The 24,087-nt window shown below is 38.9% G+C and overlaps 1 protein-coding gene across 1 annotated transcript; it reads right to left on the bottom strand.

Annotated features, from left to right (window-relative positions):
- Positions 1-43: 43 nt before the first annotated feature.
- Positions 44-24,087, bottom strand: OIP5 (Opa interacting protein 5). The gene is made up of 5 exons (XM_049898036.1): positions 23,758-24,087; positions 23,438-23,504; positions 14,671-14,793; positions 10,433-10,514; positions 44-732 (listed from the first exon to the last, which is right to left on the bottom strand). The coding sequence occupies exons 1-5, from the start codon at positions 24,080-24,082 to the stop codon at positions 637-639; spliced, it is 693 nt and encodes a 230-aa protein (XP_049753993.1). The 5' UTR covers positions 24,083-24,087; the 3' UTR covers positions 44-636.

Genomic DNA, 24,087 nt, shown 5'->3' with positions numbered 1-24,087 from the left:
AGAAAAATGTAGAACAAAATTCTAACTCAGAAAAAAAAAGACCAGATTTACTGGTCTGACAGAGGCTGGAGAAATCCTGAGAGTATTGCCCCTGTACACCCTTATAGCTCTGTAGTGAAGTGACTACTGAGGTTCAACCTTCAGCCAAAGATTAGACAGCCCCATAAAAACAAAACTAGACTAACTGGGCACACCAGCCCAGGCGCAAGAAAAAGAAGGCAGGAGGGGACAAGAAAGGTGGTAATGGGGAACCCAAGGTCGAGAAGGAGAGTGTCGACACGTTGTGGGGTTGGCAACCAATGTCACAAAACAGTATGTGTGTTAATTGTTTAATGAGAAACTAGTTTGCTTGTAAACCTTCATCTAAAGTACAATAAAAAAAAAATGGGGAAAATGTTTTTAGAAATAAAGATTATGAAGTTGATAAGCAGCTAAAATAGGTTAAGACAAATAGCTATGAAGTCTGAACAGAAGGCTCTTTAGTTTCTCATCTTCTCTAAACAGCTTCACAAAATCAGCCTACAGGTAAACAAAAACCCGTACTCCCCACCCCCATTCCTGAGAAAAGATCAAACGCCGCCTGTCGTACAAGATCACAGCAAAGCCTGAAGCTGACACTCAAGCCTTCCTTCTGCATCAGTTTTCCAGCTTGGACTGGTCAGGAATCACTTCCTTCAGAATCTTCCTTAGGGAATTTAAGCGAGTATGTGTTAACATTATCTTCTCTTTCAGCTGGGAAGAGAAATATGAATGTCAGGGCATTTTAAGCTTAACACCCAATTTACTGTTTCTAGAAGCCACCTGGAAACCCTGGTGGCGTAGTGGTTAAGTGCTACGGCTGCTAACCAAAAGGTCGGCAGTTCAAATCCACCAGCCGCTCCTTGGAAACCCTATGGTTTTGACAGCAATGGGTTTTTTTTTTTAGAAGCCACCGAAGCTAGTTTATACCTAGTGATTGGAAGCTGGCAATGTCTCAACCATTTGCTCTTTTTCTGGAAAAAAAAAAAAAATTGATACAACAAACCCAGAGCACGGTTAAGATCCTCAGATACAAAACTTATAAGAAAGAAGATCAGCCATTACTGAGCATTACTGCTTCCTGTCCCCTCCTCTCTACCTCTTATCGCTTAGGTTTAAACTCCAGATACTGGGAAGGAAGACAAAAATAAATGGCGTAAGACAGGTTTGTTAAGACAGAAGCAATAACTAGCATTCCCTCCTTTTCTAGTGTCAAGAATCTAGCTTTTCTTTTAACCCTTTAACGGTAACAAATGCCTTTCTTTAATAATCCACTAGAGGGCTTCAAAATTGGTTCAGCCTGTTGCTTTAAAACAGATGTTTGCTCTAATGAGATGATTGTCGAGAATTCTTTCACCAGGGAACAGCTGTATCTAGAACTCAATTTAGTGGTGTTAACTCAGCATACAACATGTATTTAGACCTATAAAGTTATTTTGTCATACAGGATTATGTATAACTTAGTCTTTTGTTGAAGTCGTAGTTAACAAAAAAATATTTTCTGTAACTTTCAGGTATATATTTCTAACTCCATTCATTTGTACAGTATACTAAATCTACTTTTATGATCCATGCTACAAGAATACCCAAAATTCATGATGAAACTCTGCTTAAACAACTAACTCTAGCCTGCATAAACTGTAGCTGTAGGCTTTGGTGCTCTACTACTCTAAGTAGGTCATAAATGGGATTGGCCTGAATCAGGACATTCCCTGGGAACACTGCTCTCCTGAGTAAAATCATGACACTGGTGTTTACTGTTCATCCTAAATTGCAGGGGCTTGGGGGGTGGGTGGGGAGTAAAGGGAAGGAAATCCCATTTAATTTCTGGTAAAAACTCTAGTTTTACCAAAAAGCAAATAATTTTGAACACTCAAAGTGACTAGAAACCTTCATGAGGTTTAAAATTATCTTAATGAGCTCTGAAATCAGGGCAGAGCCAGTTTCTTCCACGAGCGGAAACATGTTTATCTGAGGATGGGTTAACATATATAATTAAGAAAACAATGTCCCTTTCTAGGTACCCAAAGCAAAACTTTGGATTCCAATTTGCATTCCTGATAGCATCACCTCCAACTACGGGGGAGGTTGGCTCATTAATTTTAAGACCACCTTGCTCATACAGGTGGTGGCGGTTTGTCAGGTGCCATTGAGTCAGTTCTGACTGTACCATCCTCACAATCATTGCTGTGTTTAAGCCCATTGTTGCAGCCACTGTGTCAATCCACCTCACTGAAGATCTGCTTTTTCACTGACCCTTCCTCTTTACTCATTTCTTCAGGGACTGGCCCCTCCAGAGAACATGTCCAAAGTACGTGAGACAAGATCCTGCCATCCTTGCTTCTTCCAAAACAGACTTGTTCGTTCTTCTGGCAGTCCATGATATATTCAATATGCTTCGCCAACACCATAATTCCAAGGCACCAATTCTTCTTTGGTCTTCCTTATTCACTGTCCAGCTTTCACATGCAGATGAGGTGACTAAAAATACCATGGCTTGGGTCAGGTGCACCTTAGTCCTAATAGTGACATCTTTGCTTTTGAACACTTTAAAGAGGTCTTTTGCTGATTTGCCCAATTCAATATGTCGTTTGATTTCTTGACTGCTGCTTCCACGGGCACTGATTGTGGATTCAAGTAAAATGAAATCCTTGACAACTTCAATCTTTTCTCCATTTATCATGATATAGCTTATTGGTCCAGTTGTGAGGGTTTTTGTTTTCTTTATGTTGAGGTGTAATCCATACTGAGGGCTGCAGTCTTTTTAAAAAATTTTTATTGTACTTTAGATGAAGCTTTACAGAACTAGTTTCTCATTAAACAGTCAGCACACATTGTTTTATGACGCTGGTTAACCACCCCACAACATGTCAGCACTCTCCCTTCTCAGCCTTGGGTTCCCTATTATCAGCTTTCCTGTCCCCTCCTGCCTTCTAGTCCTTGCCCCAGGGCTGATGTGCCCCTGAGGTCTTATTTTGTTTTACGGGCCTGTCCAATCTTTGGCTGAAGAGTGAACCTCCGGAATGACTTCATTACTGAGCTGAAAGGGTATCCAGGGGCCGTACTCTCGGGGTTTCTCTAGTTTCTGTCAGGCCAGCAAGTCTGGTCTTTCTTTTTGAGTTTGAACTTTGTTCTACATTTTTCTCCAGCTCTGTCCAGGACCCTCTATTTTGGTCCTTGTCAGAGCAGTCAGTGGTGGTAGCCAGGCACCATCTAGTTGTACTGGACTCAGTCTGGTGGAGGCTGTGGTAGATGTGGTCCATTAGTCCTTTGGACTAATCTTTCCCTTGTATTTTTAGTTTTCTTCATTCTTCCTTGCTCCGGAAGGGGTGAGCCCAGTGGAGTATCTTAGATGGCCACTCACAGGCTTTTAAGACCCCAGACACCACTCACCACAGTAGAATGTACAACCTTTTCTTTATAAACTATGTTATGCTAATTGGGCTAGATGTTCCCCGAGACCAAGGTCCCCACAGGGGCTGTAGTCTTTGATCTTCATCAGTAAGTGCTTAAGGTCCTCTTCACTACAGCAAGTAAGGTTGTATCATTTGCATACAGCAGGTTGTTAATGAGTCTTCCTCCAATCCCGATGCCATTCTTCTTTATATAGTCCAGCTTCTAAGATTATTTGTCAGCATACAGATTGAATAAGTATGGTGAAAGGATACAACCCTGATGTACCCTTTGCTGATTTTAAACCATGCAGTATCCCCTTGTTCTGTTCGAATGATTGCTTTTTGGTCTGTGTACAGCTTCCTCATGAGCATAATTAAGTGATCTGGAATTTCCATTCTTCGCAAACATATATACATACACACACATGTATTTTTTGGTTGTTGTTACAAAATTATATATGGCATTTACAAAATATACTTTTTTTTTATGTGCAACTTAGTGTCATCATTGACTTTGGGTAAGCTGTGCATACTTCACCCACATTCAGTGTTACCTTTCCTATAACCAAAAATAGTGTCTACTCCCTAGAGAATGATTCCTCCTCTCCTCCCCTTTCATGCTGGTCTCTGTATATATACCTATTCTTGACTTTTTATAAAAGTGAGACCATACAATATTTGTCTCTTTGTGATTGACTTATTTCGCTCGCAAAATGTCCTCCAGATTCATCCACGTTGCAAGATGTTTCAAGAACTCATCGTTCTTTCTAGCTGTGTAGTATTCCATTGTATGTATGTACCACATTTTGTTTATCCTTTCATCTGTTGATAGGCACTTATGCTGTTCCCATCTTTTCGCTATTGTGAACAGTACTACAGTGAACATAGGTATGCATATATCTGTCCATGTTTATTCTATTAGATCGCTAGGATATATACCTAGGAGTGGAATTGCTGGATCATAAGGTAGTTCTACTTCTGATTTTTTGAGGAAGCACCATACTGTTTTCCACAGTGGTTATACCATTTTACATTCTCTTGAGCAGTGGATAAGGGTTCCAATCTCCCCACATTCTAGCCAACATTTGTTGTTTGCTGATTTGTTTTGTTTTTTTATCCATTTTAGCAGGGATGAGATGGTATCTCATGGTAGTTTTGATTTGCATCTCTCAAATGGCTAATGATAGAGAGCATCTTTTCATGTGTTGGCCATTTGAATGTCCTCTTTGGTGATGTGCTGTTCATGTCCTTTACCCACGTTTTAATTGTTATATTGCCTTTTTGTTACTGAGTTGTAAGTTTTCTATATAGTTTGGAAATTAGACCTTTATCAGATATATCATTCCTGAAGATTTTTCCCAGTCTGTAGGTTGTTTTTACTCTTTTGATTGTCTTTTGATGAGCATAAGTACTTAATTTTTATAAAATCCCAGTTATATCATTTGTTTTCTGTTGTTCATGCATTGTAGTTGTGTTTGATAATCTCAAATTAAGTCCCATAGTTTTCACCCTATGTTTTCTTCCAAGAACTATATAATTTTATCTTTAACATTTAGGTCTTTGATCCATTTTCAGTTAGTTTTTGTATATGGTGTGAGGTATGGGTCCTGTCTCATTTCTCTGCATGCAGATATCCAGTTTTCCCAGCACCATTTGTTTAAGAGATGGTATCTTCCCCCATTGAATGTGTTTTGACCCCATGTCAAAAATCAGTTGCCTGCTCCTGTCCAGAGGCAAGATGAGAGGGCAGAAAGGGACAGGTTGAATGGACACGGGAAATCCGGGATGGAAAGGAAGAGTGTGCTGACATATTATACGGATAGCAACTAGGGTCACAGAACAATGTGTGTATACATTTTTGTATGAGAAACTAACTTGAGGTGTAAACTTTCACTTAAAGCACAATAAAAAGAAAGAAATAAAAAAATCAGCTGCCCATAGATGGATGGATATTTTTCTGGGCTCTCAATTCTATTTCATTGGTCTGTGTGTCTATCATTGAATCGGTACCAAGCTGTTTTGGTTACTGTACCTGTATAGGGTGTTTTGAGACTGGAAAGTATGAAACCTATTTTGCTCTACTTCTTCAATATTGCTTTTGCTAATTGTGGCCTCTTTCCTCTCCATATAAAATTGGTGATTCGTTTTTCCATTTCAGTGAAGAATGCTGTTGGAATTTTCATTAGGATCGCATTCTATCTATAAACTGCTTTGGGTAGTACTGACATTTTCTATTTCAAATTCTTCCAATCCATAACATGGCATGTCCTTCCATTTAGGTAGATCCCTTTTAGTCTCTTACAGTCGTGTTTTATAGTTTTCATTGTATAAGTCCTTTACTTCCCTGGTTAAGTTTATTCTGGGGTTGTTTCTTGTTTTCTCTCCAGGGTCTATTGTAAATGGCATTGTTTCCTTGGTTTCCCTTTTAGATTTCTCCTTGTTTGTGTGAAGGAACTCAACTGATTTCACAATCGGAAGCCTGGTCATTTTTGTGAATTTGATTTTTTGTTGTATACTTCTCTCCTGTTCTGTCCAGGACCCTCTGCTGTGATCCCAGTCAGAGTGGTCAGTAGTGGTAGCCAGGCATCATCGGGTTCTTCTGGTCTCAGGGTCATGTAGGCTATAGTTCATGTGCTCCATTAGTCCTGTGGAGTAATTGCTCCCTTGAGTCTTTGGTTTTCTTCACTTTCCTTTGCTCCAGTTGGGAAGAGACCAATAGTTGTATCTTAGATGGCTGCTAGGAAGCTCTTAAGACCCCAGATGCTACTCATCGAAGTAGGATGCAGAACACCGTCTTTATGTACTATGTTGTGCCAACTGATGCAATGAGTCTATGACCACCTTTAAGCCTAGGAACAACTGCTTTTTAAACGTGAGAAGAACATGCATTTATAGCAGGGCTGTGAACCAGTTCTGCCCGGTTCAATCATGGTTGAGGAAGTATCACCAGAACAGACATGAATTTTTAAAATTTGGAAAATTCACCACAGTATCCAGAAAAGGAAAATTTATGGATAGAAAGTTAATCTCACTCCTAGTAAACAAGGGCAGCACATGCGTTTCACAGCAACCAAATCACTTGCCCTCAGATTTTGAGCAGATTCAGAAACAGTGCTGCCCCACTCAAAGATGGCGGCACCCTGAAGAAAGATGGCCGCCAACTGCGCCACTTTAAATGCGTATCGCTCTCTACAGTCCTGCCAGTAACCCAGTCTTACGTATCAGGCTCTTGAAAGGGCTCACTATGCCTCTTCGAAGTCTCCCATTCCAGGGCACTGACCCGTAATCTCTCCCATTCCGGATACCATGGCGAATCACCCAAATTGTAAAACTTCAGGTCTGTTCCTGTTTTGCTTTGTTGGCCACGACTGAACCAGTTCAAACCAGTTTGAAGCCCTGATTTACGCTGTCTTTTATAATTACACGGAAACCCTGGTGCCATAGTGGTTAAGTGCTACGGCTGCTAACCAAAAGGCTGGCAGTTTAAATCTACCAGGCACTCCTTGGAAACTCTATGGGGCAGTCGTACTCTGTTCTATAGGGTCGCTATGAGTCAGAATTGACTCAATGGCAATGGGTTTGGTTTGGTTATAATTACATAATTATCTTTACTTGTGCTTTTTGCTTTTTCATATGGATTTGAAATATTATATGTGGTTACTTTCTTTCAGCATGGAAAACTCTAGTATTTCTTGTAAGGCAGATCTGCTAGAAATAAACTGTCAGTTTTTGTTTATCAAGGAATGTATTTCATCACTTTCACTTCTGAGAGATAGTTTTGCTGGATATAATATTTTGCTTGACAGTTTTTTTTTCCTTTTAGCATTTTAATATGTCATCCTGCTGCTTTCTGGCTTCCACCGTTTCTGATGAGACATCAGCTGTTAATATTTTTGGGGTGCCCTAGTATGTGATAAGTAATTTTTTTGTTGCTGTTTTCAAGACTTTTTCTGTTTGCGTTCCTCTTTCAACATTTTTACCAGGATGTGTCTGAGTGAAGATCTTTCATTTATCCTGCCTGGAGTTTGTTGAGCATCCTGGATGTGTAGATAGATGTTTTTCATCAAATATAGAAAGTTTCAGCCATTATTTCTTTGAATATGTTGTCTGCTTCTTTCTCCTCTCCTTTTGGTACTCCCATTAAATGTGCTTTGGTACAGGTGATGGGATTAAGAAGCCCTGGTGATGCAGTTGTTAAGTCACTTAGCTCCTAACCAAAAGGCCGGTAGTTTGAACCCACCAGTCCTGTTTCTTTGCATGTCTCATAATTTTTTATTGAAAACTGGACATTTTAGTTACTATTTTTTATATTGTAGCAACTCTAGATATGAATCCACCACAACCCATGGCTTGTTGTCATTTGCTTGTTGTTTGTGGGAGAAAGATGTCGTAGGCTGCTTCTGTAAAGATTTACAGCCTTAGAGAACCTGTGGGGGCAGTTCTACCCCGTCTTGTAGGGTCGTCATGAGTCGGAATTGACTTGACAGCAGTGGGTTTGGATTTTTGGTTTGATGGGATCAGGTCTTTGAGGCTCTGTTAATTTTTCTTCGGTCTTTATTCTCTCTGTTTTTTAGACTTCATAATCTCTACTGATCTACCTTCAAGTTTGCTGATTCTTCTGTCAGTTAAAATCTGTTCAGCCTCTGAAGTGAATTTTTCATTTCAGACATTGTTACTTTTCAACCTAAAATTTCCATTTGGTTCTTTCCTATAATTTTTATCTCTTTACTGATGTTCTCTATTTGATGAGACATTGTCATCATACCTTCCTTTTCTTCCTTAAGTATGTTTCCCTTTGTTCTTTGGACATATTTATAAGAGCTGCTTTGTAGACTGTCTGCTAAGTCCAACATCTGAGCTTATTCAAAAGCAGTTTCTGTTGTCTGCTTTTACCTTGTATATGGGTCATGTTTTCCTCTTTCTTTACATGTCTCATAATTTCTTATTGAAAACTGGACATTTTAGATAATATATTGTAGTAATTCTAAATACAAATGCACCATAACCCATGGCTTTTCAGTAAGTTGGCTGGGTTATTTTAGCGAAGTCTATTTCCCCCACAGTGTGTAGCCTCTAATGTTACTCTTTAGAGGGTACAGCTTTGGGCTTGTGCACAACGACTTGAGATGACAGTGATTTTGGCAGGACTCTTTATCTGTCTCTTTCCCTGATCTCTGTTAACCTGTCTGCCTCTGTAGGTATCACACGCAACTGTTAGCCTCCACTAAGTATTGGCCGATTGCTCTATAGCTTTTGCCAATGCCCTGGGTATAAATTGTTCCACATTTTGACTTGCCTCTCACCCTGGGCAAAACCTCTGTGTCTCTGCTCCAGAGCTGGGATTGAGGACACCAGCAGAATGATACCCTGTTTTTACCACCAGGGTTCTGGGCAGGGGCGGTAGCTTCTGATCTCAGCTTGCCTCCCTTGCATGGAATCTTGGCCCTATGAGTGAGCCGGGTAGAGGGTAACTGGGTTCCTAGTATTTTTGCCTTACTGTGCTTGTGGTGGAAACCCTGGTGGCATAGTGGTTAAGTGCTACGGCTGCTAACAAAAGGGTGAGCAGTTCGAATCTGCCAGGCACTCCTTGGAAACTCTATGGGGCAGTTCTACTCTGTCCTATAGGGTCGCTATGAGTTGGAATCGACTCGACGGCACTGGGTTTGGTTTTTGGTTTTGGTGCTTGTGGTAAAGCTTCCATCATGCAAGCAGCCATTCTTGCCTGGAATAGAGTTGCTGCAACACATAACTAGGGTGATGAGGAATGCTAGTGGCCTGCCCCTGTTAAGGAGATACCACAGTCCTCAACTGGTAGCTGGGTAGGGGGAGGGAGAGCCCTATGTTCTTGCCTGCACCCGCCCAGAAGAAGCCTCCCTCCTTCTGAGATGGGGGAAGAGGAAGAGGAGGAGCAGACTATAGCTCAGATGCCACAGACTCTTGCTGTTCTTATTGAGGTTTAGATTTTCTTGAATAAATGTTTTTTTCATTTGCTATATGCCTTGAGGAAAATTTCTAGGGACTTAAATGGTTGTTTTCTTTATAATTTCATCAGTTATGGTTATTTTCTGGGGGGAAGGCTCCACCATTCCAGAAGTTGTCTCCCATTGAAATTATTATTATTTTTTTACTGTCATGAAATTTCCCATACAAATTATTTTTAATCACAATATTTACTGACTTCCTCATCAACTTAGAGCAGGGGTTAGCAAGCTATATAACTGTGAGCTAGCCTGCTGCTCCTTTTATAAATACAATGTTATCGGAACATAGCGACATCCATTTGTTTATGTATTATCTATGGCTGCTTTTGTCCATGGCAGAGTTGAGTATTTGAGACTGCATGGCCCACAAAGCTGAAAATAGTTGACTTCTGGCCCTTTATAGAAAAATTTGCCAACCCTTGGCTTATGAGCTGACTCAGCTTTGCAAAGAGAAAAAAAAAAAAATCACTGTTTCCCTGTCCTTAACAGTATACCCAATAGTAAACTTTGAAAAATGTTACTGGTTTCTAAATGTATAATTAGCAAGGAATAAACTATCAACAATGCTAAATACAAAACCAATAGTAACCTCTAAGTTTGCTCTTCTGAGGGCAGTAAAGCTATAGCCAAGTTTTCACTCATACTGAGTCAACAAGCTACCAAAACAAAGTTACCTTCTTCACTCATAGCCATAAACCACTAGTAAAATTTGTTTTAACACTTAATAATTGTCTTACCACTCTTCCCTCTGAGACGTCTAAGTATAAAGTGCTTGCAAAAAGAGACAGCTCTGCACGGGACGATAACGTCTATTCCCAGCAGAAAGAATGGGAATGCAAAACCGAGCAGCTTTCTCCCTCCTCCTGAACTAGATCTCACAATATGGCTTTAATATTTTGCTTTGTGTTACCTATTTTCCAAACCAACTATAAAGGATTACTGGAGTATCACACCATTTCATCAGCCCCAAGTTCACTGGTACCAGCTATCAAGAGTTATCTGTATTAAAGGAACCACACAACCACCATGAAACTTTACCTCTGCAATCTTTTCTGTTAGGGGCACGTTGTGAATATCCATCTCAGATGCATTTACTATGGCTCTTGTTTTTAAAAGATAGCTAAGATAGAAAATGTAAAGAGAAAACGTTAGTACCATACATTAGTTTGAGGTTATTGTTGAAACAGACTTTCCTCTAAAGCCAATATCTGTCAAGCAAAGCCTGCTTTCTTACTGATTTTCACGTTAAGACTCATGATATATTTTGTTCGAAAAATAACTTCTCAATAAACATAGTGCAAAGACAATCCAAATCATTAGAGTTTGTGCCTCATCCTACCCTTCCCAGCCAGGAATTATGAGGCAAAATTATCCCAGAGCAAAGTAAAGGCAAAAACCAGGGTCATATGAATGAGTTTAAGTTGCACACTCTACCTGTAGATCCCGCAGCACAGTTAGAAGTGATCACGCTGTGGCAAACACTGTTACTGGCCTACCAGTGGCCACTCACTCCTATCTTGCTAACAGAACCCAGATTTTGTTTAGGGCAGTGGTGTTTCCAGTCCTAAGAGATGAATTGTGACTGGTCTAAGCCAACTGTAACTATCTTATTTCTTATTGTCATATATTTGCTTTCCTAGCATTAGGTGACCATGTGACATGGTTCTGAGCAATAAGAAAAAGGAAAATAGTGCTGATAAAAGGAGAACTTTCCCTGTCTTCCCACACTTTCCATTTCCTTCCTGTTGAAGATATATTGTCTATAGACGTAATGCTTGTAATTATAGCAGCCATCCTGCAACTGGGAGGAAAAGGCCACGAGAGCCATAGAGATGCTGACCGAGAGCCCTGTCATTGTTGAGCCACTACAAGACTCCTAGGGTTGCCATCTACTCCTTACTTGTTAACGCACTGTTAGTTAGATTTTCTGTCACTAGCATACAAATTCATTCTGATACGTACATAGATTTATCATCTCCCCAGATTCATGTTACCTTTTGCTTCCCAGTTTCTACTTAACCAAATAACGTATAGACTTTTGAAACTAACTCCTCATTTTAAAGATTAAGAAATTACTCAAAATCCCAAGTATTTTCAAATTTATATTTAAAAAAATTTGTTACTAAAAGCTTACAATTGTAGCTTTGCTGGGGCATTTTCTCGGAGCCCTGGCAGCGCAGTAGTTAAGCATTCAACTGCTAACCGAAAGGTTGGCAGCTCAAATCCACCAGCTGCTCGTTGGAAACCCTATGGGGCAGTTCTACTCTGTCCTATAGGTCACTATTAATTGCAATTCACTCCACAGCAACAGAGGCATTTTCATACCTGTTTCTAAAATAAGATTTTAGGTTACTAATAGAAGAAATGATGAAGTAAGAAATCTGAGCAGAAGATTTCAAAAGGTGGCTTGAGAAGACAAAGTAATGTATTATAATGAAATGTGCAAATACGTGGAGTTAGAAAACCAAAAGGGAAGAACACACTCAGCATTTCTCAAGCTGCAAGAACTGAAGAAAAAATCCAAGCCTCGAGTTGCAATATTAAAGGATTCTATGGGCAAAATATTGAATGATACAGGAAGCATCAAAAGAAGATGCAAGGAATACAGAGTCACTGTACCAAAAAGAACTGGTCAACATTCAGCCATTTCAGGAGGGAGCATATAAGCAAGAACCAATGGTATTGAAGGAAGAAGTTCAAGCTGCACTGAAGGCATTGGCAAAAAACAAGGCTCCAGGATTTGATGGAATACCAATTGAGATGTTTCAACAAACAGATGCAGTGCTAGAGCTGCTCACTCGTCTCTGCCAAGAAATTTGGAAGATAGCTACCTGGCCAACCAACTGGAAGAGATTCACATCCATGCCCATTCCAAAGAAAGGTGATCCAACAGAACATGGAAATTACTGAAAATATCATTAATATCATATGCAAGTAAAATTTTGCTGAAGATAATTAAAAAATAGTTGCAGGAATATATCAACAGGGAAGAGCCAGAAATTCAAGCTGGATTAACAAGAGGACGTGGAACAAGGGATATCATTGCTGATGTCAGGTGGATCCTGGCTGAAAGCAGAGAATACCAGAAATATATTTACCTATGTTTTATTGACTATGCAAAGGCATTCGACTGTGTGGATCATAATGAATTATGGATAATATTAAACCCAAAACCCAGTGCCGTCGAGTCGATTCCAACTCATAGCGACCCTGTAGGACAGAGTAGAACTGCCCCATAGAGTTTCCAAGGAGCACCTGGCGGATTCGAACTGCTGACCCTTTGGTTAGCAGCCGTAACACTTAACCACTATGCAACCAGGGTTTCCTGGATAATATTAAGAAGAATGCAAATTCTAGAACAGTTAATTGTGCTCATAAGGAACCTGTACATAGACTGAGAGGCAGTCGTTCAAATAGAACAAGGAGATATTGCATGGTTTAAAATCAGGAAAGGTGTGCATCCAGGTTGTATACTTTTGCATTACTTATTTAATCTGTGTGCTGAACAAATAATCCAAGAAACTGGAGTATATGAAGAAGAACGTGGCATTGGACTCATTAACAGCCTGTGATATGCAGATGACACCTTGCTTGCTGAAAGCAAAGAAGACTTGAAGCACTTACTAATGAAGATCAAAGACTACAGCCTTCAGTATAGATTACACCTCGACATAAACAAAAATACTCACAACTGGACCAATAAGCTACATCATGATAAACAGAGAAAAGACTGAAGTTGTCAAGGATTTCATTTTACTTGGATCCACAAACAATGCCCATGGAAGCAGCAGTCAAGAAATCAAACGACATATTGCATTGGGAAAATGTGCTGCAAAAGACCTCTTTAAAATGCTCAAAAGCGAAGATGTCACTTTGAGGGCTAAGGTGCGCCCAACACAAGCCATGGTATTTTCAACTGCCTCACGTGCATATGAAAGCTAGACAATGAATAATGAAGACCAAAGAAGAACCGATGACTTTGAATTATAGTGTTGGCAAAGAATATTGACTATACCATGGACTGCCAAACACAGCAACAATTGTGAGGCTGGCGCAGGGCCAGGCAGTGTTTAATTTGTTCTACAAAGGGTTGCTATGAGTCAGAACCAACTTGATAGCACCTAACAACAATAGCACATACTTAGAGATACTTTTTTTCCCTCTTTAACTTAATTTTAAATAGAAATTACTTAAGACTAACTGGAAATTGAAAGCGGGGCATCAATCCATGTAACGTTCACGTTTTCCTGTTAGAAATTTGCAGTAAAGAACAACTGGTATACCTAACGTACAATGAACAACTTCATGGTAAAGGATAGGCCTTATTTACAAGTTTTTTTGTTTAGTCACCTGTAACTCTGCAAGAAACACCCATCTGATACACTAAAGGAGAAAAAGAGGACTTTATATTTTAAGAAAGAAAAATGAGCCCTGCTCAGCTCCTCACCTCTCCGAGTCCCAGTTTTCTTATATTAAGATCTAAGTAAGGTAAGTATAATGCCTAGCATAAAACTAGGTCAACAATGACTGGTTATTATTATTTTTTTAAATGGTCAAAAAGATTTTAATGGCTGTCTTAGTTTGTTGTAATAAACAAAAGAGCTTAAGTTAAAGAAAGAACTTATTAGGAAGATAAAGAAATACCTAATACAATCCACGAAAAGGAACAGCTAGTGGATTACTTTTTTTGACTCTGGAGACCACATAATTGTAGTTTTTACTTTGAGCTCTGTATCTGCCTCAGTTTTCTTTTTCTGCAGGTAAGACTTCTCTGCATCTACATGCATTAGGTAAAAAATAGGTACCTGAAACCTAGAGCTTTTATTTCCCAATTCAGTATCAGTATCATCTACCAACCAACCAGTATCTCTGGGTCCTTATTTCAAATTCCTAGGGTAGAAAACCTGATTGGCTTAGCTTGCGTCAGATATCTACTTTTCATTTCATCATGTGAGAGGGGTACAAACTTTCACCCTATGGGAGGAAGACATGGGCTAGACACAAACCCAAAAGGTGTCTACTACAATATTTTAGAAAAGCTTACCTTCCAGAAGTTTCTTTAATGAAAGAATACCTTCTGAATTATTCTACATGACTAAAATGATTATAATTTTATTAAAACCAAAAAACCAAACCCAGTGCCGTCGAGTTAAGTCCGACTCTATCTTTTTTGTAAGAGACAGTACCTGGCTTTTGGATCTTCTATGGTACAAACGCTGCCTTTTCTAAAAGATCATTTAACATTTATTTGATAAAGAACATATAAGTCTACTCACCACACCATTTTGTCACTGGAAAGGCAAAAGTGACCTCTTAAGGCAGCCAAAGCAGCATGGGTAGAATACAGATGGAAACCAATAGGAATCCCACAGGAACTACAGAATAAAAGGCTGTAAATGCTGGAAAAAAAATAGGAGATGGGTAAGAAAGAAAATCAGAGAACAGGTAAAAAACAACCAGTCTCTGGAAGTACTCCTATCTCCTAAGACTTAGGTGAAAAATGTTATAATGGAAATAATATTGAAGAAATCTCACATACAAGAAAGGTCAACTCAGATTTTAATATCATTATGTCTTAGATTACAGTTACCCTTGTGCATTTTGGCCACAACAGTCATGGATGTACAACTGTCACTTCAGTACAGAAAAGTAATTTACCCCTGAAAAGCAGGAAAACAGTTAACTAATCAGGCTAACATTTAAACCTTTAGACTTATAGATCACCATATATAAATTAGCTACCATTATACCAATTTCCAGCTGAAGAAAAAATAATCAAGTTGATTGGAGGCTTACTAAGCAACTTATTCATATAACTCAAATCAGGATTTATCTTGTGCAGATATAAAAAAAAAAAAATTAACTTAAAAAATTATCCAGACTAAATGCAAAAGAAAGAAAAGAAAAGGAATCCCATTACCCTAGCAAGTCATCTCCCTTCTTTTCCCTTATCTTCTGAAAGATTACTAGACAAGGAATCAGTAAAAGTTGATTTCGGTTTTGGTTATACCATTTATGTAAGTCATTTACTGTACGTACCAGACATATCCGATTATCGCAAAGAAAGGTTTTGGGAAAAAATTAACTATGTACGTTTCATCATGCAGGTAATGAAGGCAATTTTAAAGTGGTTTGGTAAGGGATAAAATTATTCACATATATACAGTATATTATGCAGTAAAGCTCTATTAATAAAAGAGAATATAAAAAATCACTTGGCTAAAAAAAATCATATCAATGAATACTAAAAAAGAACAAGCAGAAAAATATGTTAAATTAGCTGGTAGATGAAGTCCCACACCACACATGAAGCGTGTATTTTTGTGAATACAGGTAACCAAAAAGCAAGCCAGGAAATAAAGTTGCATTAATTTGAATTAATTCTTGTGTAGGAATTAATTATATCAGAAAAAGCACAGTACCTACGGACAAATATTTCAGTAGAAACAGAGCAAAATAAATTTAAAGGACTCTCAATATCATGCTTATCCATAAAATATAAAACAAATATTTCAGTGAATATTATTAGTACACAAAAAGGAAAATTTTAATGAATTCTGACAGCAAAATTAATTGTATAGCAGTGCCTCTGAGCCTTTGGATCATGGTTTATGGTAAAATATATACATATTTTAAATTTCACACCTCAGACCCAACGACGCAAATAGGTTGAAAGTGAAAGGATGGAAAAAAATATTCCATGCAAATAATAACCAAAAGAGAGCAGGGGTGGTAATCTTTAATATCAGACAAAATAGACTTTAAGACAAAATCTGTTAAGACAGGATAAAGATGGACTTTATATAGTGATAAAAGGGTTAATTAATCCAGAAGATTTAGCAATCATAAATACATATGCACCCAACATCAGAACACCTAAATATATAAAGCAAACACCGAGAGAAGTGAAGGGAGAAATAGATAGTTGGAGGCTTCAATACACCACTTTCAATATTGAACAGAACATCTAGAAAGAAGATAAGCAAGGAAACAGAGGATCTGAATGACACGATAAACCAACCAGACTTTACAGACATACACAGAACACTCTATCCAACAACAGCACAATAGTCATTCTACTCCAGAGCACATGGATTATTCTCCAGGATAGACCACATCTTAGGTCACAAAGCAAGTCTGGATAAATTTAAAAAGATTGAAATCATATAAAGTTATTTTCTTTGACCACAATGGAGTAAAATCAAGTAGAAATCAGTAACAGGAAAAAAACCTGGAAAATACACAAACATGTGGAAATTAAACAACACATGATTAAACTACCAATGGGTCAAGGAAGACATCAAAAGAGAAGTAAAACATTTCTAAGAGTCAAACGGAAATGAAAGCACAAATACCCAAACTTATGGGATGCAGCAAAGGAAGTCCTCAGAGGGAAACTTACAGCAGTAAATATCTACATGAAAAAAGAAGGATCTCAAATAAACAACCTAACTCGACAACTCCAGGAACAAGAAAGAGAAGAGCAAACTAAGCCTAAACCTACCAGAAGAAAGGAAATAACAAAGATCAGAGCAGAAATAGATAAAATCGAAAGCCGAAAACAACAGAATCATTAAAACCCCAAGTTCATTCTTTGAAAAGATCAAAATTGACAAAACTTTAGCTAGACTGACAAAGAATGCAAATAACCAAAATAAGAAATGAAAGGGGGGACATTACAACTGACATGACAGAAATAAAGAGAATTATGACAGACTATTATGGACAACTGTATGGCAACAAACTGGATAACTTAGATGAAATACATGAATTCTTAGAAGCACCCAACCTACCCAGACTGACTCAAGAGTAAATAGAAAGTCTCAAGAGACCCATAACAAGTGAAGAGATTGAATCAGTGATCAAAAATCTCCCAACAACAACAAAAGTCCTGGATCAGATGGCTTCACTGAAGAATTCTACCAAACATTTAGAGAAGACCTGACACCAGTATTGTTTAAAGTCTTCCAAACGACAGAGAAGAAGGGAATACTCCCTAATTCATTCTATGAAGCAAGAGTAATCCTGATACCAAAACCAGACAAAGACACCATAAGAAAACTACAGGCATATCTCTTATGAATATAGATACACAAATCCTCAACAAAATAGTAGTATAGAATATAACAGCACATTAAAAGAGTCATACACCATAACCAAGGAGATTTATTCCAGGAATGCAGGGATGGTTCAATATTAGAAAATCAATTAACATCACATCAATAGAACAAAGGAAAAGAACAACATGATCATCTCTATGTATGCCGAAAAAGCAGTTAATAAAATCCAACACTCTTTCTTGGCGAAAACCCTAAAGATTGGAACAGATGGGAAATTCCTAAATACAATTCAGGACACATATGAAAAGCTAACACCCGACGTTATCCGTAATGGAGAAAGATTAAGAACTTCCCTCTTGAAATCAAGAACAAGACAAGGATGCTCACTCTCACCAATTCTATTCAATATTGTATTAGAAGTCCGAGCCTCAGCAATAAGACAAGAAATAAAAGTTATCCGTATTGGAAAAGAAGAAGTAAAATGATCTCTATTGCAAATGATAAGATCCCATATATAAAAATTCCCAAAGAGTCCAAAAGTAAACTTCTAGAGCTAATAGAGGAATTTAGCACAGTTGCTGGGTACGAGGTCAACAAACAAAAACCATTTGGGTTTCTATACACCAGCAATGAGAAATCTAAAAGGGAAATTAGAGAAACAATTCTACTTACAATAGCATCTAAGAGAATAAAATACCTATGAATAAATTTAACCAGGGATATGACGGAATTATACAATAAATATTACAAAGCACTGCTGAAAGAGATTAAAGACAACTTAAATAAATGGAAACATGTTCCATGTTCGTTGATTACTACCTAAAAAAAAAAGCGACCTATAAATTCAACGCAATCCCATCAAAATTCCATCAGCCTTCTTTACAGAAATGGAAAAGCCAATTCTCAATTTTATAGGAATGATTAAGAGGCCAAGAGATGCCCCGAATAGCTACAGCAATGTTGAAAGAGTAGAACAAAGTAGGATGACTCACACTTCCTAATTCTAAAACATGTATAATACTACAGTAATCAAAACAGCCTGGTAGTGTTATGACACTAAACACATGGACCAACTGAATAGAACTGAGAGTCCAGAAATAAACCTACACACCTATGGTCAACTGATTTTTGAGAAGGGTGCTAAGTCCATTCAATGGGGAAAGAAGAGTCTCTTCAATAAACAGTGTTGGGAAAACTGGATTTCCACATGCAGAAAAATGAAACAGGATCCGTGCCTCACACCATACACAAAAACAAATTTAAAATGGATTAAGAACTTAAAGGTGTGTCTTAGTCATCTAGGGCTGCTATAACAGAAATACCACAAGTTGATGACTTCAACAAACAGAAGTTTATTCTCTTACAGTCTAGTAGGCTAGAAGTCCGAATTCAGAACATTAGCTCCAGGGGAAGGCTTTCTCTTTCTGTTGGCTCTGGAGGAAGGTCCCTGTCATCACTCCTCCCCTAGTCTAGGAGCTTCTCCATGTAGGAACCTAGAGTCCAAAGGACACGCTCTGCTCCTAACACTGCTTTCCTGGTGTTCTGAGGTCCCCTTGTCTCTCTACTCGCTTCTCTCTTTTATTGGCTCAAGACACAATCCAATCTTGTAGAGTGAGTCCTGCCTCATTAACATAACTGCCGCTAATTGAAGCTTATCAACATCATAGAGATACGATTTACAACACACACAAAAATCACATCAGATGACAAAATGGTGGACAATCACACATTACTGGGAATCATGGCCTAGCCAAGTTGACAGATATTTTAGGGGACACAATTCAATCCATGACAAGGTGCAAACTATGACCTTAAAATTCTCAGAAGAAAATGCAGAGGCAATGCTGTCAAGCCTAGCTTTTAACAATAGATTCTCAAACAAAAGCACAAACAGCAAAAGAAAAAAAAAATAGGCCATCATAGAAATTAAAAAATTTTGTCCATCAAAAAAGTGGAAAGACAAGCTACCGACTGGGAGAATATCTTTGGAAACCATTTATCTAATAATCTAATAATTAAAATATATAAAACTTTGATCAAAAAAAAAAAAAAAAGACAAATAACCCAATCATAAAATGGGCAAAGGAGTTGAATAGATACTTCCTCAAAGAGGACATTCAAATGGCCACTAAACACATAAAAAGATGCTCAATGTCATTAGCCATCAGAGAGGCAAATTAAAGCCACAGTGAGATACCATTTCACTCCCACTAAGATGGCTAAGATTAAAAAACAAAAACAAAAACACAGAAAATAACAAATGCCTGGAACGACAGAGGAGGAAGAATCAGAAATACGAGGATATGGAATGTGTGGCTAATTGCACCTGTGAACAACTGCCTCCTTTGCCACGAGGCCAGAAGAGCTAGATGGTGCCTGGCTACCATCACTGAACGTATTGATCAAAGATCCTATAGAAGAATCCTGATCGAAAGGGAGAAAATGTAGAACAGAATTTCAAATTCTCTTTATGGAGGCTGGATGAATCCCTGAATCTATTGCCGTGAGATAATCTTCAAACCTTAAACCAAAAACATCCCCTTAGTTCTTCTTAAAATCAACCAAGAGTTTATCTTAACTAGTAAAAACTGCCTGCCTTGAGTAGTTTGCTCTTTTAAGAACTATCTATGTGGGATTGAACTGACAATAGCAAATCGAAAGATTTTTGATAGGAACCTTGGGGCAGTGAGTTTGTATTAACGGAGAAGGAACAACTCAGAAAAGGAGGGTAAGAATGGTTGTACAACTTGAAGAATATAATCAATGTCACTGAATTGTACACATAGAAACCGTTGAATTGGTGTATGTTTTGCAGTGTATATTCTCAGTAACAACGACAAATAAAATTAAAAAAAATTTTTAATCTAAAATGTTGGAAGAAAAATCTACACTTTGCCTTTGATCATTTGTGTGGCTCCTTATTTTTGTTAAGAAACCACAGTAGGAAGAAAATCCCTGAATATCCTAGAAGACAACAGGAAATAATACTGAAAAGCTGTTGAATATTTATTGTCTGGGATTTGCCTTAAAATACTCTGGGGGTGGGGAGGAGAGTATAGAAGAAACAAAATTGTCAAAATATTGGTAATTGTTGAAGCTGAGTGATAGGTACATGGGAGCTTGTTATAGCATTCTACTTCATCTTATGTTTAAGATTTTCCATTAAAAAAATAGTCAGTTCACAAATATTAACGAATGCCCATCTTAGCTTGTGAGGCATTGGTGGTTCAGTGGTAGAATTTTTGCCTTTCATGCAAGAGACCTGGTTCGATTCCCGATTAGTTCACCTCATGAGCAGCCACTACCCAACTGTCGGTGGAGGCTGTCATGTTGCTATGATGAACAGGCTTCAGAAGAGCTTCTGGACTGAGATGGACTAGGAAGAAAGGCCTGGCAATCTACTTCCAAAAATCAGCCAAGCAAAACTCTATGGATCACAACAGTCCGATCCCCAGCCGATCATGAAGCTGCCACAGGCACAAGTGGTTTTTCGTTCTGTTGTGCATTGTGTGTGGGTTCACCATAGTCGGGGGCCAACTTGACAGCAGGTAACCACGTATTAGCTTACCCCAAATAGTTTCCAAAAAACATACTTTCCTTGGAACTGGGTTATGTCTTTAAAAAAGAAAAAAATAGTTCCTATCTTATAGAGATTCTCACTAAAATATTTATGGATGGAATGATATGATTTCAGGTATGTGCTTCAAAATCACAGACAGGGGCAGTGGATATGATTATAGATGAAACAAGATTGGCTGGGAGTTGATAACTGTCCTAATTGAGTGATGGGTGCATAGAGGTCCATTGTACTCTTACGTGTTTGAAACTCTCCGTAACAATTAAAAAAGAATGTACTTTACTTATAATCAACATAATAAAATTCCATTCAAGTAAATACTGTGTTACACATAACAAAGGCTCTGAGTAACAAAGCTATTTAAAAGTGTCAACCCACTCTAATATTACTTTTTGAAATTAGTTACAATAAATCCTCCACCAGACACAGAATAACAGAATGTTGGTATAAGAAGGAACCTGGGATCTATCTACCTTATGACTTTGATTCTAAGATGCCATCAATTGTACAGCTCATGCCAACTTTAGGGCATTTAAATGTAAAAAAAAAAAAACTGCAGCTTAGAATTAATCCAACATAGTAGATTGAGAGGGACTGACTTCCTTCAAATGTCTTATTAAGAAGTTGGAAGTAGAATCCAGTTCTTCTCATTCCAAAATTTATGCTCCTTCAGCTGTATCAGGAATTATCCTCTTAATCCATTCTCAGACCCTTGTCTAGTTAATGAATGTGCATTCTTAAAATAAGGAATACAAGGTGTCATAAGCTGTGCTATTTCATAACCCTCTCCACAACCCCCATGGCCCTTCTTATTCCACAAATAGAGAAATACATGGCATTTTCCTCCTGTGTTTCACAAACCATGTAGACCAACACTATCCAATAGGAATATAATGTGAGCCACATATGTAATTTTAAATGTTCTATTAGCTGTGTTAAAAAAAAAAAGTAAAGAGAAACAGGCGAAATTAATTTTAATATATTTTATTTAACCCAACATATCAAAAATACCATTTCAACATGTAATCAATATTAAAAAAAAAAAAAACTTAATGAGATCTCTTCCATTCTTTCTTTTTTTATTAACCAAAGCTTTCAAAATCTGATGTGTATTTTGTACCTCAGTTCCGAGTGGCCACATTTCAAGTTCTCAGTAGCCACATGTGGCTAGGCTAGTGGTTATAGTGCTGGACAGCGCAGGTCTAGGTATACTATACTCCTCCCTAACAGGAAATTCAGAGAGCTTCTACCTCTGGCCCCAAATCTCCCAATTCCAGGCGGGCCACTACTCCTTTCCTCTCATCCCCTTGGAGGTGGGAAGGAGCCAGTGCAGGGAGTGAGTATCTTTCAGTCGGTAAAAAGAAAATGAGCAATGGGTCTAACTCAATTTGCTAAGCTTGTTCAGGCTGCAGAACTCTTCCTGGTCACTGAGAAAAACAACTAAGAATTACTACACTTTAACCCTAAAACTGAACCAAACTGTGGTTAGAATGAATTGACTTGCCGTTAAAGCCAACACTCAAAATTGAAGACCCTTGTAATATCAAATTCACTGATATTGTCACTTGTAAATCATAGTACAACCAAGACGCTAAGTTTACCAAGCAGTATTCAGGTACGTCAGGTCCCTGGGTAGTGCAAACTGTGCTCAACTGCTAACTGAAAGGTTGGCAATTCAAATCCATCCAGTGGCACCACAGAAGAAAGGCCTGACAATTTACTTCCCTAAGATTACACCAATGAAAACCCTATGGAGCTTAGTTCTACTCTGAAACACACGGGGTTGTCCTGAGTCCAAATGGACTGGACAGCAAGCAACTGGTTTTGGGGTTTTTTTTTTGTACTTAAGTACATGCTATTCAACTTGTGTTTTTCCCCAGTTTCCTAGTTAAAGACAGAATTAGTCCTCCGTGTTGTTGTTATGTGCCCTCTAGTGGGTTCTGAATCATAGCAACCCTATAGGACAGAGTAGAACTGCCACACACAGTTGCTAAGGAGTGGCTGATGGATTCAAACTGTGGACCTTCTGGTTATCAGCCAAGCTCTTAACCGCTGTGCCACCAGGCTCCGAGTCCTGCATAGCTTATTACAAATTTCATGTTAAGTGCAAACTATAATGGATATTTATCTTTCTTAGCCTAGCTTCACTTGCACATACTACTAGGGAGATGTGGCCCTCAAAGATCTTAAAAGCCACATACAAACATAACTTTTCCTTTCATTGATACATCAAGTTCGTACAAGAGTCATACAAGTAAAAGAAGCATCCTTCAGACATACTGTATTATTGAACAGATGAAACAATCTTTTCTTCTAGCGCAAGTCAGGAACAAGCTGTGTCAGTTCCAGGCTCCTCAGTCTCATTAAGTCAGGGACTAGACACCAAAGGGCAATTCCCACCCTTACCTGCCTTTGAGTGAACCTTCAATGCCAACCAATAAGGGCGCCTCCACATCGACGTTGTTTGTGGCTCCTGGGAAGACAAGCATTGGTCAGAATCGGTACCTCTGCCGGCCTCGAAGAGGAAAATCTCTCCCCCCACAGGTAACCTCACTGTGGCCATATTATCGGAAAAAAAAAAAAAAAAAAGACTCCCCCGCTGGCAAAGGGGTCAGTCGATACCCGTCCAAATCGACATCCCGTATTCCCAAACCGGCTCCAGGCCACTCAGTGGAAAGCGTGTGAACGCCCCACCTCCGCCTGCCCCGGATTACGCCCCCACTCACTGGAGAAGACCACGGTGCCGAGGGACCGCGACAGGTCCCAGGCGAGGTGCACCGAGTCGGCGAGCACGGCGTGGCACTGCGCACACTGGAACACGGCGCATCTCTCCGGCTGCAGCCACGACGGCAGCCGTGGGCCAGCTACCGGCTCCTCCGCTCCCAGCCCCGCGGGGCCGAGCAGCGAGGACCCTTTCACCACTTGCGTGTCCCACTCCATGGAAGACGTTAAAGAATGTTCGTCAGTAGCCTTCTTAGCGCCACCATCACAAAAGTCCCCACGCGGCAACTTCGCGTAGAGCAACCGATGCCGCCGGGGCCGAGCCGCCATTTTCC

The sequence above is a fragment of the Elephas maximus genome, chromosome 10 (assembly GCF_024166365.1).
Source record: "Elephas maximus indicus isolate mEleMax1 chromosome 10, mEleMax1 primary haplotype, whole genome shotgun sequence".
NCBI lineage: Eukaryota > Metazoa > Chordata > Mammalia > Proboscidea > Elephantidae > Elephas > Elephas maximus.
Note: the sequence above shows the minus strand (reverse complement) of the source record. Positions and strands in the feature narration are given on the sequence as shown.

What these genes read in the sequence shown, in the direction of transcription:
- OIP5 (XM_049898036.1), bottom strand. Translation starts at nt 24,082, where the DNA reads ATGGCGGCTCGGCCCCGGCGGCATCGGTTGCTCTACGCGAAGTTGCCG. An exon ending in GAAGGTTCACTCAAAGGCAG is followed by an intron (nt 14,794 to 23,437) that starts GTAAGGGTGGGA and finishes TTTTTTTTCCAG; the next exon opens with CATTTACAGCCTTTTATTCT. An exon ending in TAACAGAAAAGATTGCAGAG is followed by an intron (nt 733 to 10,432) that starts GTAAAGTTTCAT and finishes TTCTCTTCCCAG; the next exon opens with CTGAAAGAGAAGATAATGTT.